The 18,165-nt window shown below is 36.2% G+C and overlaps 2 protein-coding genes and 1 long non-coding RNA gene across 39 annotated transcripts in view; 1 reads left to right on the forward strand and 2 right to left on the reverse strand.

Moving 5' to 3' along the window:
- LOC127495744 (zinc finger protein 239-like) overlaps positions 1-6,123 on the reverse strand; it is a 33,090-nt gene extending 26,967 nt beyond the window's left edge. Inside the window, exons 1-2 of the mRNA XM_051862972.1 lie at positions 5,665-6,123; positions 4,303-5,377 (exon numbers count right to left, since the gene is read on the reverse strand). Of these exons, the coding sequence (XP_051718932.1) occupies positions 4,350-5,377; positions 5,665-5,749 (1,113 nt within the window). The 5' untranslated portion in view covers positions 5,750-6,123 and the 3' untranslated portion in view covers positions 4,303-4,349. The remainder of the gene's footprint in view (positions 1-4,302; positions 5,378-5,664) is intronic.
- Positions 1-18,165, forward strand: part of LOC127495773 (uncharacterized) — a 56,473-nt gene that overhangs the window by 12,980 nt on the left and 25,328 nt on the right. For 2 of the 4 annotated variants that reach the window (XR_007925180.1, XR_007925179.1), the window contains exon 2: positions 16,489-16,708. This is a non-coding gene — a long non-coding RNA (uncharacterized LOC127495773). Of the gene's footprint in view, positions 1-12,249; positions 12,317-12,622; positions 12,737-16,488; positions 16,709-18,165 lie in introns of those variants that run through there. The other 2 variants (XR_007925178.1, XR_007925177.1) reach the window with 2 other exon arrangements.
- LOC127495729 (gastrula zinc finger protein XlCGF57.1-like) overlaps positions 6,334-18,165 on the reverse strand; it is a 62,035-nt gene continuing 50,203 nt past the window's right edge. For 13 of the 34 annotated variants that reach the window (XM_051862899.1, XM_051862893.1, XM_051862889.1 and 10 more), the window contains 3 exons: positions 10,827-13,056; positions 8,224-8,472; positions 6,334-7,926 (listed from right to left, as the gene is read on the reverse strand). In XM_051862899.1, coding sequence (XP_051718859.1) covers positions 11,792-13,056 — 1,265 coding nt within the window. In that variant the 3' untranslated portion in view covers positions 6,334-7,926; positions 8,224-8,472; positions 10,827-11,791. Of the gene's footprint in view, positions 7,927-8,223; positions 8,473-10,826; positions 13,057-13,317; positions 13,567-15,715; positions 16,810-17,116; positions 17,366-18,165 lie in introns of those variants that run through there. The other 21 variants (XM_051862908.1, XM_051862910.1, XM_051862904.1 and 18 more) reach the window with 11 other exon arrangements.

Below are 18,165 nucleotides of genomic sequence, written 5' to 3' on the forward strand. Positions count from 1 at the left end.
TGAAGGTCATGTTACAACCATCCACATTTGGTCAGCCATGATATTTCAAGGTTTTTATATTGAAGCGAAAGTTTGGAGTGAATGTTAAAAATCAAATAAAATTATGCTGATTCAAATTACACCTTTTGTCCTTTAACTTAGATTAAAATGATTACAAATCAAACAATAAAACTGTGGTTGTTGAATAGGCTATCAAAACTGTTTTCAATTTGCACACACAACTTTATGCAGAGGAAAAGATGTTTTTATAACACTAGCCTGCTACCTCACCCACTCTGTCCCATCAGGGCCTTTAGAGTGTACAGGTGCTGGTCATATAATTAGAATATCATCAAAAAGTTGATTTATTTCACTAATTCCACTCAAAAAGTGAAACTTGTATATTATATTCATTCATTACACACAGACTGATATATTTGAAATGTTTATTTCTTTTAATTTTGATGATTATAACTGACAACTAAGGAAAATCCCAAATTCAGTATCTCAGAAAATTAGAATATTGTGAAAAGGTTCAATATTGAAGACACCTGGTGCCACACTCTAATCAGCTAATTAACTCAAAACACCTGCAAAGGCCTTTAGATGGTCTCTCAGTCTAGTTCTGTAGGCTACACAATCATGGGGAAGACTGCTGACTTGACAGTTGTCCAAAAGACGACCATTGACACCTTGCACAAGGAGGGCAAGACACAAAAGGTCATTGCAAAAGAGGCTGGCTGTTCACAGAGCTCTGTGTCCAAGCACATTAATAGAGAGGCGAAGGGAAGGAAAAGATGTGGTAGAAAAAAGTGTACAAGCAATAGGGATAACCGCACCCTGGAGAGGATTGTGAAACAAAACCCATTCAAAAATGTGGGGTAGATTCACAAAGAGTGGACTGCAGCTGGAGTCAGTGCTTCAAGAACCACTACGCACAGACATATGCAAGACATGGGTTTCAGCTGTCGCATTCCTTGTGTCAAGCCACTCTTGAACAACAGACAGCGTCAGAAGCGTCTCGCCTGGGCTAAAGACAAAAAGGACTGGACTGCTGCTGAGTGGTCCAAAGTTATGTTCTCTGATGAAAGTAAATTTTGCATTTCCTTTGGAAATCAAGGTCCCAGAGTCTGGAGGAAGACAGGAGAGGCACACAATCCACGTTGCTTGAGGTCCAGTGTAAAGTTTCCACAGTCAGTGATGTTTTGGGGTGCCACGTCATCTGCTGGTGTTGGTCCACTGTGTTTTCTGAGGTCCAAGGTCAACGCAGCCATATACCAGGAAGTTTTAGAGGACTTCATGCTTCCTGCTGCTGACCAACTTTATGGAGATGCAGATTTCATTTTCCAACAGGACTTGGCACCTGCACACAGTGCCAAAGCTACCAGTACCTGCTTTAAGGACCATGGTATCCCTGTTCTTAATTGGCCAGCAAACTCGCCTGACCTTAACCCCATAGAAAATCTTTGGGGTATTGTGAAGAGGAAGATGCGATATGCCAGACCCAACAATGCAGAAGAGCTGAAGGCCACTATCAGAGCAACCTGTGCTCTTACAACACCTGAGCAGTGCCACAGACTGATCGACTCCATGCCACGCCGCATTGCTGCAGTAATTCAGGCAAAAGGAGCCCCAACTAGGTATTGAGTGCTGTACATGCTCATACTTTTCATGTTCATACTTTTCAGTTGTCCAAGATTTCTAAAAATCCTTTCTTTGTATTGGTCTTAAGTAATATTCTAATTTTCTGAGATACTGAATTTGGGATTTTCCTTAGTTGTCAGTTATAATCAAAATTAAAAGAAATAAACATTTGAAATATATCAGTCTGTGTGTAATGAATGAATATAATGTACAAGTTTCACTTTTTGAATGGAATTAGTGAAATAAATCAACTTTTTGATGATATTCTAATTATATGACCAGCACCTGTATATTGAGCGCTCTGGCCAGTATCGGCAATCAGAGCAGCTGTTCGTCTGCTTCAGAGGCCGCACTAAAGGACTGCCAGTCTCAAAGCAGAGGCTTTCCAGATGGATCGTAGATGCGATAGTGCTGGCTTACAAGTCCATGTACTTCTTGTGCCCCTTAGGAGTGAGGGCCCACTCCACCAGAGGGATGGCCTCCTCTTGGACGTGGTCCAGCGGAGTCTCTTTCTCAGATATCTGTGAAGTGACTGGCTGGTCCTTACCATCCACCTTCACTAGATTTTATAACCTGGACATCCCTGCTCTCCAAGCACAGGTGTTGTCGGAAGGGAACGTTTAAGTTTACTCTGTAACTCTGGTTCCCTGAGACAATGGGAACGAGCATTGCATAGCTTGCCGTGCTACTGCGCTGCCAGCGAGTCTCGCTATGCCACTCCTCGGTCGAATGATTATGATGAGATCTGGTTTTCGGTGGGCTTTATAGGCAGCCAACCCCATCCATTTTGGTGGGCTGAAATGCCATGCTAGTGCACAGACATGAGCCAATCAGGCTTCAGGATTCAGAATTAATTTAGGCTTTTATTCACATATGTAAACTTCTGAACGGGGTTATTTTTATGAATTCAACTTCTATTTTGTTTTGTGGACTATATGTATTGTAAACATATTCTGAGCAATCTGGGAATTATCAGTTAAAACACATAACTGCTTTATTGCGAACGTACATTACAATGAACATCTTAATCTCCTGATGTGTGTTTGGCATCGAATGTGCCATTTCATGTTGAGTGATTTCGACTCGCGTCGTAATTCCTTTGTGTGTTATCTTGTGTTTTATGTAAGACTGATTTATTCCCTCTGCTACGATCTCCCCTATTTCTAGGTTTTGTGTCTCCGTTGTGCAGGTATGTTGAAAAATGTGTTGTTTTAATGTGTTTGATATATTTATGATTTGTTTGAATTGAAATGTACATGTTCACCACTAGGTGGAGATGTTTTCCTTCACATTGAATTTGAGTTGTTCTGCGATTGCCTGAAAATGTCTATTATAATTGTCCATCTGCAAAATTGTACTCAATATACGACCACAACTCTAAAATTTTCATCAATTTAAAAATATTAAAACAGAAGCAGAGTTAATGAGAAATGCTGTTGGACTGATTTATTCCCTCTGCTACGATCTCTCTTATTTCCACTTTCTGTGTCTCCATTGTTCAGTATTACGAGTCAAAAATATCCTGATGCATCCAAGCTTTATAATGGCAGTGAGCGATAACAATGAGTATGAGCTGAAGAAAGTGCATCCATCCACCATAAACGTACTTCACACGGCTCTCCGGGGGGTTAATAAAGTCCTTCTAAAGTGAAGCAATGCGTTTGTGTAGAAAAAACATCCATATTTAACTAAGTTAAGTTATGAAGTAAAATATCTATCTTCCGCCACACCACCTTCAGTATTTTACTTACGAACAAAGTGTAAACTGGCGTCGCGTCAGTTAAGTGTTTTCCGTAAGTTGAACAGGGAAGGTGTGGGACGTAGCGTAAGCTTTTTGAACTGCGAGAGTTTTACACTTTCCTCGTAAATTAAATACTGAAGGTGGTCTAGCGGAAGCTAGATATTTTACTTCATAACTTGTTAAATATGTTTTTTTTTGTTTTTTTTTACACAAACGCATCGCTTCATTTCAGAAGGACTTTATTAACCCCCCGGAGCCGTGTGGAGTACGTTTATGATGGATGGAAGTACTTTCTTCAGCTCAAACTTGTTGGTATCGCTCGCCGCCATTATAAAGCTTGGATGCGTCACGATATTTATTAATATATCTCCGATTGTGTTCATCAGAAAGAAGAAAGTCATATACACCTAGGATGGCTTGAGGGTGAGTAAAGCTTGGGGTAATTTTCATTTTAAGTGAACTAATACTTTAAATAAAGCCGAGTTGCTTTAATTTTTTCGCCTAGGCATAAAGTCACCCAACAGCAACATGACCGACTATTAGAGAGCATGCCAAGATGCATGAAAGCTGTGATTGGAAATCATGGTTATTCCACCAATTATTGATTTCTGAACTCTTCCTAAGTTAAAACATTAGTACGGTGTTGTTTAAAAATTAATATAAACTTGTTTTATTTGCATTATTCGCAGTCTGAAAACATTAAATCTTTTTTCTTTATTCTGATCAATTGTCATTTTCTGCAAATAAATGCTCTAAATCACAATATTTTTATTTGAAGTTTGGAAGAAGTGTTGTCAGTAGTTTGTAGAATAAATCAGAAATGTCAATTTTTCTCAAACAGATACAGATAAATAATAAATCCAGAGAAAATACCAATTTTGCTGTGGTCTCTTAAGTTTTTCCAGAGTTTACAGTTCATTTTCTATGAGTAAAGAAACCTCCTGATTGGGTGAAACTCTTCCCATATAAGCAGTGTTACGGTCTCTCAGCAATCTATGGTGGTTTTGCAATGAAGTCGCTCATGTTTTCTCATGGTTCCTGACCGAGTGAAACTCTTGTCACAACGTGGACACTTATAAGGTCTTTCTCCAGAGTGAACCCGCAGATGACAACCGAGACTTGATTTATGTGCGAAAGTCTTTCCACACAGAGGACAGGTGTATGATTTCTCTCCAGTACAAACACGTAGATGTATTTTAAGTTTGTATTCAAATGTGAAGCTCAATCCGCACTGAGAGCAAGTGTAAAGCTTTTGTCTAGTGTGAATACTTATGTGCTTGATAAGATGTGGTTTTTGTATGAAACTCTTTCCACAGTGATGGCAAGCGAATGGCTTTTCCCCAGTGTGAATTCTTGTGTGTTTCTTAAGACTGTCTTTACGTGCAAAACCAATTCCACACTGAGCACAATAATATGGTTTCTCTCCAGTATGAAGTCGCTCGTGCACTTTCAGATTTCCAGACACAGTGTAACTCTTGTCACAATATGAGCACTTGTAAGGTCTTTCTCCAGTATGAATTATTTGGTGTCGTTTCAATTGGGCAATTGTAGTGAAGCTCTTCCCACACTCCGAACACACATGATCTCTCACTTCTTTATGTATATTTTTGTGCAGTTTAAAACTTATCAGCCTTGAAAAACTCTTTCCACAGAAAGAACACACATAAGGCCTCTCATTTGAATGAACATTCAGGTGGTTTTTAAGCTGTGATGACGAAATAAACTTTTTACCACACTGATCACAGTTGAATGCTTTTTCTCCAGAGTGAAGGAGCAGATGATTACTAAGAACTGATGTACAATTAAAACTCTTTCCACACTGAGTGCATGTATACGGTTTTTCTCCAGAGTGAATTCTTCTGTGTTTGTTAAGGTTTCCTTTTTGTGTGAAACTCTTTCCACACTGAGAGCAGGTGTGTGACTTATTAGCTTTTATTCCTTGAGTTGTGAAGATGTGACTTTCCTCCTTCACTTCATTCATGTCTTTTCTTTGCTGCTTCACTTCCATCCAGTCTAAAATAAAAATATTATGTGGTTAAAATCAGTTAAAGGGAACTCTGATTTAACAGCAACAGAGATCAGGTATGAGATCTTTGATGTGCCAAAGTTTAGTTCTGTCATTGACTTAACACAATTAAAATATATTTGACAACTTCTATAGAAGATGATAATTTAAATGCATTTTCTGTGTCATTTATCATCTATAAACTGCTTATTCCACAGCCACCCAATCTGTTGAAATGAAGCTTTGTTAATGTTTCTCAGAAGTCAACAATGAAGAATCAAGAATGGACACCAACCTATTTGTTCCTCAGTATCTTCATGTTTTATTCTGGATAGTTCTGGATCACTCATGTCTTCAATCTCCTCTTTAATAAACTCCATCTTTACTATATTACAGCACACAGAATTCAGCTGTTTCTGCACGGATTTCTCCTGTTATTTCTTCTCAGGACGACAATCTTCTTCTTTTACGTTTTATGATAGTTTGTAAACCGCTTTAATGCGCATTAGCGCCCCCTACTGGAGTGTAGTTTTGAGTTTGGAAAATATTGTAATTCTGGCTTGCTGATTTTTATTTAATTTAGACGTGTCTTATATAGGCTACTTTAAACCTCAAGGCATTATGAAGGAGAATCTAAAGCATTACTGCATATTTAGATTTAAAATAATACCGAAACATTTGCTAACAATTAATGTTGTTCAGTATGTGGCAAATGTTGGCATATCTTTGTGGGTCCAGTGGATGTACATGTGAAAGTCATGTTACAACCATCTACATTTGGTCAGCCATGATATTTCAAGGTTTTTTTTATATTTAAGTGAAAGTTTGGAGTGAATGTTAAAAAATCTAATTAAACAAGGAAATATGCCAATTCAGTTCACACATTTTGTCATTTAACTTGGATTAAAATCAAATAATAAAACAGTGGTTGTTGAAAAGTCTATCAAAACCATTTACAACTTAATGCAGTGGACAAGATGTTTTATTTCTTAGGATTTCATGTACAATCAGAATATAAAGTACACATTGATAGACTAACTAGTCATAAGCAGATGGCATCAATTTATCATAGCCACACAACCTAAACTGAAAGAATTTGCAAAACTCTTACCGCAATCAGGACAGGTTTTTGGTTTCTCTCTAGTATGATGTCTTAGGTATATCTTAAGTCTGTATTTATTCAGACAGCTCTTTCCATACTGAGGACAGGTGTATGGATTCTCTACAGTATGAATTTTTAGACGTCTTTTAAGTCTGTATTCAATTTCTTTCCAAACTGACGGCAGGTGAAAAACTTATATGATGTTTAAGGAGTTTGTTTAGTACAAAACTCTTTCCACAATGATGGCAGTGTGAGGTTTTTCTACTGTGTGAGATTTTAAGTGATAATCCAGGTTCTCTTTACATGTGAAACTCTTTTCACAATGACGGCACATGGGATGTGCTTGAGTAAACTTTACAGAGTGCTGGACTCTTGGATTATCAATACAAGATCTTGACAAAAATTGATGCACCTCTTGATGGAAATAACATCACAACATTTATTTCCACCAAAGGCTTTTGTCATCCTGGAATATGGCCATGTGTCTTCCTACATGGTTGTGTAAGAAAAAGGCGACAATCAGAGTTCTCTCACCCGACGCCGATTCTACGTGTTAATTTGGCCCAAAAATCAGACGGCATCCGACGTTGCCCAACGGCCGGTCGTTGGCGTGATGTGTCCCGGGCTTAAGAGTTGTTGACTGGTGAAGCTTTAACTCTTAAGTCTTTCTAGTTTTCCGAGCTTTTCACCAGATTCACAAAATTAAACTGATATTGTGCTTTTAGGATGAACTCTTTATTTTATCTCACACAGTTTACTTGAATGTATTTGACACTGAAGCATTGCAATATTTTTTCATATGAGTGTAACGGCTTGACAAATGTTTAAAACTCTTCCCACACTGAGTACAGTGGTACGGCTTCTCTCTAGAATGAACTCGCTCATGTGCTTTCAGGTTTTCAGAACGAGTGAAACTCTTTTCACAATATGAGCACTTGTAAGGTTTTTCTCCAGTATGAATTCTTTGGTGATTTTTCAAATGGGAAGATCTAGTAAAGCTCTTTCCACACTCACAACACACATGATCTCTCACTTCATCATGTGTTTTCTGGTGCAGTTTAAAATGACGCGGCCATGAAAAACTCTTTCCACAGAGAGAACACACATAAGGCCTCTCATCTGAATGAACTTTCAGGTGTTCTTTTAGATCTGATGACAAAATAAAATCTTTACCACACTGATCACAGTTAAATGGTTTTTCTCCAGAGTGACGGAGCAGATGATTCCTGAGACTTGATGCTTGAGAAAACTTCATTCCACACTGAGTGCATGTATACGGTTTTTCTCCAGTGTGAATTCTTATGTGTGTCTTAAGGTTTCCTTTGCGACTGAAACTCGTTCCACACTGAGAGCAGGTGTGCGGCTTATTAGCTTTTGTTCTTTGAGTTTCGATGCTCTGCTTTTCCTCCTCTGCTTCATTCAGTTCATGGTTTTGCGGTTTCATCTCCATCCAGTCTGAAATAAATATATCATGTGGTTAAAATGAGCTCAAGTGAACTCTGATTTAACAGAAGAAAGCAACAGAGAATCAAGTATCAGATCTTTGATGTGATAGTTTCGTAAATTTCTTGTTAATCCATTTAAAATGTGGATGACAACAGCTATTTATGATTATGATCAGTTATATGCATTTTCTGTATCATTTATAATCTCTAATTTGTTCATTATTTCACAGCCACCAAATCTGTTGAACTGAAGCTTTGTAAATGTTTCTCAGCAGTCAACAATGAAGAATCAAGAATGGACACCAACCTATTTGTTCCTCAGTTTCTTCATCTTTTATTCTGGATGGTTCTGGATCACTCATGTCTTCAATCTCCTCTTTAATAAACTCCATCTTTAACAGTCTCACAGATTTCAGCTGCTACACCTGGAGTTTGTCCTTCTCTTGTAGGATGATGTGAATATTCCCAGTATTTATTGGTGAATTGTTGTGGGAGGAGCTTCACTGCAGGTGTGAACTGTGATCACTGTGTGATACTGACGCCCACAGGACCACATCTGGAAAAATCAAAGATCAGTTACTGAATTTATACTGGATTACTGTAACAGCAAACACATATGGTGTCTTTAATTTAGTTCAAATATAAAGCATTTTAAATGGTTACATATTAGTAGTGTAAAAAACAGCTTTTTTATGTAACCCAGGATATTACAAGAATGAAACCGGGAACAGGTTATATTATTTAATTAATATCTAAACTAATCAGAAATGCACTTCAATGCTTTAAAACCACTTGTTTTTAAACTGCAATGCTTAAAAACGCATGTAAACTTTCATGACCATACAGAACAGCAATGTCACATGAGCATAACCATGATAGAGATGATAGTCCAAAATCTCTACCAGTTGACAAATTTCTACTGGATAATCATGTCTACAGATATATCGCCCACCCCTAATCTTGAGTGAACATTCTTACTAGTCAAAATTACTTTAAAGATATCTGTAACAGGCATGTAAATACACCTATGCTAAGCTCCACCTTAACCAATCCTACCTTGGAAACTGTTGTCATCCTCCATTTTGTCTAAGAATTCTATAATAAAGATCCTGTATGTTTGGGTCATAAACTGCTATCTACAGAACTAAATATGAAATTAAAAAATTAGCTGGGGCACATGTAAAAGTGACCAAGTATGAAGAGAGGACTCAGGAAGGGCTTTCCTATTCTATATCATAAAGTAGGATAATGCTGTGGATTAAAATGTGTTAGCGTTCATTCCCAAACAAACTCATATAAAATCAGTAGTATCTGTACACGTCTCATATCTGGTGCGACATTTGTAATAATTTTAAAAGAAGTATTTAATGGACTAACGCTCATCGCTCAAAACAACAGAATATCACCAGTCGTCAGCTGATATATGGCCATGGCGATTGGTTGACCACTAATGATATTCCAATATTTGCCTTTTTTTTGGGCAATACTGTAATATAAAAAATATTTTTTTTATATTACAGTTATATCTGTAATATATTACTAGATATAACTGTTGAACAAAGAAAATAAACTGTATATGAAAACATATTATAGCGTTATCTTTTATATTATTAGTAACAGGAAGGCAAACACTATTATACTTTCTTACTTGCCGTCAGCATTCAGCAAATATGAATTTATATCATATGCAAGTTTTTCGCAGACAGAGTTCGCATTTTCAAAACAATAACAAAGGCGAAGCTTGATGACGTTAGGACGGAGAGTGGCACCTATAGGAGATGTTGTTTTCACCATCCAGAAAAGCATAGAATTCACAAATCACATTCATGCTGAGGTAATGAATTACTTTTTGTATTATCTGTACATTTGATCACAGTATTTTATGTCATCGTAATGAATTAGCTGCAAGAAATGTGAAATTTAATGCTAAATTAGCCTTTTATTGATATGTGACTAATTGGCAAATGATTTGGTGGGTTAATGCTGCGCAGTTTTACATGTTTAAAACAATCGTAGCGGAAACCGAGGACAGAGCGGATATTACGTCATTGATAGGCGACAAGCCACTATTTAAAATTATAATTTCTCTGGATTTACAAATCCTTGAGAATATTTGGGATAATGTTATATGTACAATTGCATTAAATATATCACACTGTCCAAGAGTTTTTTTAGATATTTTATTTAAAAAAATCTTACATATTGTGTCTTTAAACAAATCTTTGAATATCTAATTTAAACATTTAATTTCACAAACCTTGCTTTTTTTTTTTTGTGAAAAACACTAATATGATTACAGAATTAAGAAGTTGCCATCTAAAATTAAGTATGTTTAGGAGATTTATTTTTTTATAATTAATTTTCAAATTATTTGTTTCTAATTTATTAAATATTAATAAAAATAAAGTGTTTATCTATGACTTTATATCGGCTATTGGCCAACCTGCTCGCTAGATATCGGCCATCAACAAACCAATATCAGTCGACCACTAAATATCACTATCACGGATCTCTTGCTATAAAACACTACCAACTTGTGAACTATTACATTAATGGCACGAAAAAACCTACATTGACACAGAAGTCACAATCCATATACAACGTAAAGTAATAATCAATGTTATTTGTACATGTTAAAACCAGTTAAACTTGTATTACCTTGTAATCTATGAAATCCGCCTTCACCTTTTTTGACTGGTTTTGCCTTGATTCCGAAATATTAAACTTGTATGTCACGCGTTTATTTGTATTTTACGTTTTGGTGTATAATTTCATTGATCTTTACTCTCGACTTTTCAAAATATTAAATAATATCAGATGAGCAGTTTGCGGTTCTCTGTCATTATTGAACAAACACTCCAGTTGGTTCGTTTTGCAACATGATTGAATTAAAATCACAGCGCTACATACCTGACATGATGGAGACCTTTTACCACATATGAAAGCATCCAATGTTATTTAATAATTCCTGAATTAATTCATCCAGTAGGTTTTCTCTCTGTGACAACAAAAGCAGGCTACAGTTGTTAGCAGTTAGCACTAAGCGTCAACAAGACTAGAGGCGGGTCTCTGGTGTGAGGGAGGATCTGAGTAAATTCAGTCTCAAGTCACACAACAGCAGATTCGACTAGGAGTAGGTAAAATTCAGATAATTTCAGATGATGAAGATATCATTCTGACTAGTTTTTTAGATTAATTGGGTTGTTTGATTAATTGGGAAGGGTTGGAAAGGTTTCAAATATGCAAATGTGCTGGAAAACTGAAGAATTTTCAAGACCTGGAAGATTTTTCCTAAGAACAGTGCTAAGTTTATCTGCTCAGGACAAACAAGGGACTCGAGAACAACCGTCACAAAACATAAAAACAGTCGTGGATCATCCAGGTAACGACACAGTATTCAGAATCCAGTGTATGTAAACTTTTGAACTGGGTCATTTTTATAAATTGAGCTATTTTTTGGCTTGTGGACTTTATGTAAACACCTTTTTTATGTAAAATATCTTATTCAGCACAGTACTAAATAAAAAATAACTTGCATTTTGTATGATCCCTCTTATTTGTTAAAATAATTAACATTTTGCAGATTCTACAAGGTGTATGTAAAGTTTTGACCTCAACTGTAAATGCAGAGGACAAATTCCAAGTACGTTTTACCACACTTGGCTTTCACTTTCACCTATTTAGCACACAAACCCACCATGACAGAGAGAGAAAAAAAACACAAAAAAAGACTTTATTTAGACAAATTTATAAAAATAAAAAAAATTGACAAAATTCAACTAGATGATACTGTGCATTTAGGACAAACTCCATATTTTATCTCACACTATTTAGTTAAATGTATTTGACATAAAAAAAAAAAACCCAAATGTTTCTCACTTGCAACATATTTTCATATGATTGTGAAGGCTTGATAAACGGTTAAAACTCTTCTCACACTGAGTACAGTGGTGCGGCTTCTCTCCTGTATGAACTCGCTCATGTGATTTCAGGCTTTCAGAACGAGCGAAACTCTTCTCACAATATGAGCACTTGTAAGGTTTTTCTCCAGTATGAAGTCGCTCATGTAATTTCAGGTTCCCAACGTGAGTGAAACTCCTGTCACAATATGAGCACTTGTAAGGTCTTTCTCCCGTATGAAGTCGCTCATGTATTTTCAGTTGTCCAGACCGAGCGAAACTCTTGACACAAGATGAGCACTTGTAAGGTTTTTCTCCAGTATGAATTTTTTGGTGCTGTTCCAGATCAGTAGCTCTCGTAAAGCTCTTCCCACACTTCAAACACACATGATCTCTCACTTCATTATGTGTTTTCTGGTGCAGTTTAAAACTGTTCATCCTTGAAAAACTCTTTCCACAGAGAGAACACACATAAGGCTTCTCATCTGAATGAACTTTCAGGTGTTGTTTTAGATTTGATGATGAAATGAACTTTTTACCACACTGATCACAGTTAAATGGCTTTTCTCCAGAGTGACGGAGCAGATGATAATTGAGATCATTTTTACATCTGAAATTCTTCTCACACTGAGTACAGTGGTACGGCTTCTCTCCAGTATGATCTCGCTCATGTGATTTCAGGTGTGTAGATTGAGTGAAACTCTTGTCACAATATGAGCACTTGTAAGGTCTTTCTCCAGTATGAATTCTTTGGTGCTGTTCCAGATCGGTAGCTCTAGTAAAGCTCTTCCCACAGTCAAAACACACATGATCTCTCACTTCATTATGTGTTTTCTGGTGCTGTTTAAAACTGTGCAGCAATGAAAAACTCTTTCCACAGAGAGAACACACATAAGGCTTCTCATCTGAATGAACTTTCAGGTGTTGTTTTAGATTTGCTGATGAAGTAAAATCTTTACCACACTGATCACAGTTAAATGGTTTTTCTCCAGAATGAATCCGTAGATGATAACTGAGACCTGATGATTGAGAAAAACTCTTTCCACACTGAGTGCATGTATATGGTTTTTCTCCAGTGTGAATTCTTATGTGTGTCTTAAGGTTTCCTTTTAGACTGAAACTCGTTCCACACTGAGAGCAGGTGTACGGCTTTTTAGCTTTTGTTCTTTGAGTTTTGATGCTCTGCTTTTCCTCCTCTGCTTCATTCAGTTCATGTTTTTGCGGTTTCATCTCCATCCAGTCTAAAATGAAAATATTATGTGGTTAAAACTCTGATTTAACAGAAGAAAGCAACAGAGAATTAAGTATCAGATCTTTGATGTGCCAAAGTTCAGTTTTGTCATTTTCTTGTTAATCCATTTAAAATGTGGATGACAACAGCTGTACAAGATTATGACCATTTAAATGCATTTTCTGTATCATTTATCATCCAATCTGTTAAACTGAAGCTTAACCTAAATGTTTAAACGATCAACAATGAAAAATCAAGAATGGACACCAACCTATTTGTTCCTCAGTATCTTCATGTTTTATTCTGGATGGTTCTGGATCACTCATGTCTTCAATCTCCTCTTTAATAAACTCCATCTTTAACAGTCACACAGATTTCAGCTGCTACACCTGGAGTTTGTCCTTCTCTTGTAGGATGATGTGAATATTCCCAGTATTTATTGGTGAATTGTTGTGGGAGGAGCTTCACTGCAGGTGTGAACTGTGATCACTGTGTGATACTGACGCCCACAGGACCACATCTGGAAAAATCAAAGTAACTGAATTGATACTTGATTTCTTTAACAGCAAACACACATGGGCCCGGTTTCACAGACAGGGCTTAGACTAAGCCAGGATTAGGCCTTAGTTCAATTAGGGCATTTAAGTAGCTTTTATAAACATTTTCTAGAAAAAAAACATTACTGGTGTGCATTTTGAGACAAAACAATGGCACTGACATATTTTAAGATATGACAGTGCAAGTTACTTTCAGTTAAAACAGCTCAAACATGCATTTTAGTGTGGAACGAGCTTAAGCCCTGTCTGTGAAACTGGGGGATGGTGTTTTTAATTGAGTTAAAATGTAAAGGATTTTTGACGGTTGTCCATCAGTAGTTTATAAAACAGCTATAAACAGCTGTTATAAAACAGTTGCTCATTTTTATGAAACAGGATATTGAAAGGATGAAACAGGACACATTATATTAAATTAATATCTAAACTAATCAGAAATCTAACACAAGATGAAAGAAATCCAACTAATATACAATATGCAGACTGAAATAATGATTAATTACGATTAATCGCATCTAAAATAAAAGTTTGTGTTTGTGCACAATATATATGTGTACTGTGTATATTTATTATGTATATATAAATACACACACATGCATGTATTTAACAAAATATTTAACAAAAATATTTAATATTTTTTAAATATATTTTATTAAATAAAATCAATTTGCGGTTATGTACGGAGCCCCGCAAATGACATGCAAGAAAAAAAATTAATAAATCGTGCGCACGATTTACTATTTCGTTCCCTCGATTTATAAATCATGCGCATGATTTAGCCTACTATTTTTTTCCCTTCATGTCATGTCCGGGGCTCCGTAGTTATGAACAAACTGTCATTATTGAACAAACACCAGTTGGTCCGTTTTGAAACATGATTCAATTAAAATCACCGCGCTACATACCTGACATAATGAAGACCTTTTACCACACATGAATGCATCCAGATGTTATTTAATAATTCCTTAAGTAATTCATCCAGTATATTTTTTCTCTCTGACAACAAAAGCAGGCTACTATTGTTAGCACTTAGCATCAGCGAGACTGGGGAGGGTCTCTGGTGTGAGGAAGGATCTAAGTAAATTCAGTCTCAAGTCACACAACAGCAGATTCGACTAGGAGTAGGTAAAATTCAGATATCTGAAAATATCATTTTGACTAGTTGTTAGATTTATTTTTTGGTAGAAAAATTGCATAAGGCATTTTGTCTTAAAAAATAATTTAAGTGCATTTTCTTATTTTGCTAATTATCTGCCAATGATTTGTATTATTTCAAAAAAATAAAAAAAAAAAAAAAAAAAAACCTATTCCACATTTGCCCTTCATTCACATCTTTGGTGAACTGAAGATTTGGATATTGTTCTTAATAATGCAAACTTCATAAAAATGAACTCCAACCTCTTTGTATGATACAAAACCTGATCATTTGACTTGATTTCAGAAGAATACTGTACATCTCAAACATATTTATCACAGTTAGAAAGTTTAAACTCATTAATGTGATTAAAACTATATAATCCATTCTTTGTGTATATTTAATAGATCAAAACGAGATGTATTTGTTTCAGAACACAATATAGTCAATAAGTAAATGACATGAATAGATCTAATTCAAGAAAGACCTTGGGGCAGTTTCTGGGGGCAGTCGTGGCCTAATGGTTAGAGTCAGACTGGTAACACGAAGGGTTGTGAGTTTGAGTCTAAATACCAACAGGAAATGACTGAAGTGCCCAATCGCTCCCTGGACGCTGCCGTGAATGTTTGCCCACTGCTCCAGGTGTTTGTGTGTGTTCACTACTCACTACTCATAATGTGTATGAAATAACTTGGACGGGTTAAATGCAGAGGACAAATTCCTAATATGTTTTACCACACTTGGCTTTCACTTTCACCTATTTAGCACACAACCCATCCTGACAGAAAAAACAACTTTATTTAGACTGTAAGAGTTGTTGACTGGTGAAGCTTCAACTTTTTAGTCTTCAGCATTTTCCAAGCTTTTTGCAAAACTGACAAAATTGAACTAGATGATACTGTGCATTTAGGACAAACTCCATATTTTATCTCACACTATTTAGTTGAATGTATTCGACATAAAAAAAAAAAGTTTCTCACTTGCAACGTATTTTCATATGAGTGTGAAGGCTTGATAAACGTTTAAAACTCTTCTCACACCGAGTACAGTTGTACGGCTTCTCTTCGGTATGAACTCGCTCGTGTTCTTTCATGTTTCCAGACCGAGTGAACCTCTTGTCACAATATGAGCACTTGTAAGGTTTCTCTCCTGTATGAATTCTCTGGTGCAGTTTCAGATCACCAGATGCAGTAAAGCTCTTCCCACAGTCCAAACACACATGATCTCTCACTCCATCATGTGTTTTCTGGTGCTGTGTTAAATGACACAGCCATGAAAAACTCTTTCCACAGTGAGAACACACATAAGGCCTCTCATCTGAATGAACGTTTAGGTGGTGTTTTAGATGTGATGGTGAAATGAACTTTTTACCACACTGATCACAGTTAAATGGCTTTTCTCCAGCGTGAAGGAGCAGATGATAATTGAGACCAGTTTTACATTTGAAACTCTTCTCACACTGAGTACAGTGGAACGGCTTCTCTCTGGTATGAAGTTGATCATGCGATTTCAGGTTTCCAAACTGAGTGAAACTCTTGTCACAGTATTTACACTTGTAAGGTCTTTCTCCAGTATGAATTCTTTGATGCTGTTTCAGACTGTCAGCTCTAGTAAAGCTCTTCCCACAGTCACAACACTCATGATCTCTCACTTTATTATGAGTTTTCTGGTGCTGTTTTAAATGACACAGCCATGAAAAACACTTTCCACAGAGAGAACACACATAAGGCCTCTCATCTGAATGAACTTTCAGGTGTTGTTTTAGATTTGATGATGAAGTAAAATCTTTACCACACTGATCACAGTTAAATGGTTTTTCTCCAGAGTGAATGCGTAGATGATAACTGAGACCTGATGCTTGAGAAAAACTCTTTCCACACTGAGTGCATGTAAAAAGTTTCTCTCCAGTGTGAACTCTTATGTGTATCTTTAGGTTTACTTTTTGTGTGAAACTCTTTCCACACTGAGAGCAGGTGTGCAGGCTTTTTAGCTTTTGTTCTTTGAGTTTTGATGCTCTGCTTTTCCTCCTCTGCTTCATTGAGTTCATGTTTTTGCGGTTTCATCTCCATCCAGTCTAAAACAAATATATTATTTGGTTAAAATAAATTCATGTGAACTCTGATTTAACAGACGAAAGCAACAGAGTATCAAGTATCAGATCTTTGATGTGCTAAAGGTTAGTTTTGTCATTTTCTTGTTAATCCATTTAAAATGTGGATGACAACAGTTATTCAAGATTATGATCATTTAGATGCATTTTCTATATCATTTATAATCTCTATTTTGCTCATTATTTCACAGCCACAAAATCTGTTGAACTGAAGCTGTTACCTTAATGTTTCTTAGCAGTCAACAATGAAGAATCAAGAATGAACACCAACCTATTTGCTGCTCAATATCTTCATCTTTTATTCTGGATGGTTCTGAAATACTCATGTCTTCAATCTCCTCTTTAATAAACTCCATCTTTAACAGTCACACAGATTTCAGCTGCTACACCTGGAGTTTGTCCTTCTCTTGGAGGATGATGTGAATATTCCCAATATTTATTGGTGAATTGTTGTGGGAGGAGCTTCACTGCAGGTGTGAACTGTGATCACTGTGTGATACTGACGCCAACAGGACCAGATCTGGAAAAATCAAAGAGAAGTTACTGAATTGATACTGGATTACTTTAACAGCAAACACATATGGTATCTTTGATTTAGTACAAATATAAAGCATTTTGATGGTTACATATTAGTAGTGCATAAAACAGCTCTATTGTAAGGATGCTCATTTTTATGTAACTCAGGATATTATAAGGATGAAACAGGGCACAGGTTATATTATTTAATTAATATCTAAACTAATCAGAAATGTGCTTCAATGGTGTAAAATCACTTGTTTTTAAACCACAAACCTTGAAAACGCATGTAAACTTTCGTGACCATGCAGAACAGCAATGTCACGTAAGCATAACTGTGATAGAGATGATAGTCCAAAATCTCTACCAGGTAATCTTGTCTACCGATATATCGCCCACCCTTAATCTTGAGTGAACATTCTTACTACTCAAAATTACTTTAAAGATATCTGTAACAGGCATGTAAATACAGGTGCTGGTCATATAATTAGAATATCATCAAAAAGTTGATTTATTTCACTAATTCCATTCAAAAAGTGAAACTTGTATATTATATTCATTCATTACACACAGACTGATATATTTCAAATGTTTATTTCTTTTAATTTTGATGATTATAACTGACAACTAAGGAAAATCCCAAATTCAGTATCTCAGAAAATTAGAATATTGTTAAAAGGTTCAATATTGAAGACACCTGGTGCCACACTCTAATCAGCTAATTAACTCAAAACACCTGCAAAGGCCTTTAAATGGTCTCTCAGTCTAGTTCTGTAGGTTACACAATCATGGGGAAGACTGCTG

The sequence above is a fragment of the Ctenopharyngodon idella genome, chromosome 15 (assembly GCF_019924925.1).
Source record: "Ctenopharyngodon idella isolate HZGC_01 chromosome 15, HZGC01, whole genome shotgun sequence".
NCBI lineage: Eukaryota > Metazoa > Chordata > Actinopteri > Cypriniformes > Xenocyprididae > Ctenopharyngodon > Ctenopharyngodon idella.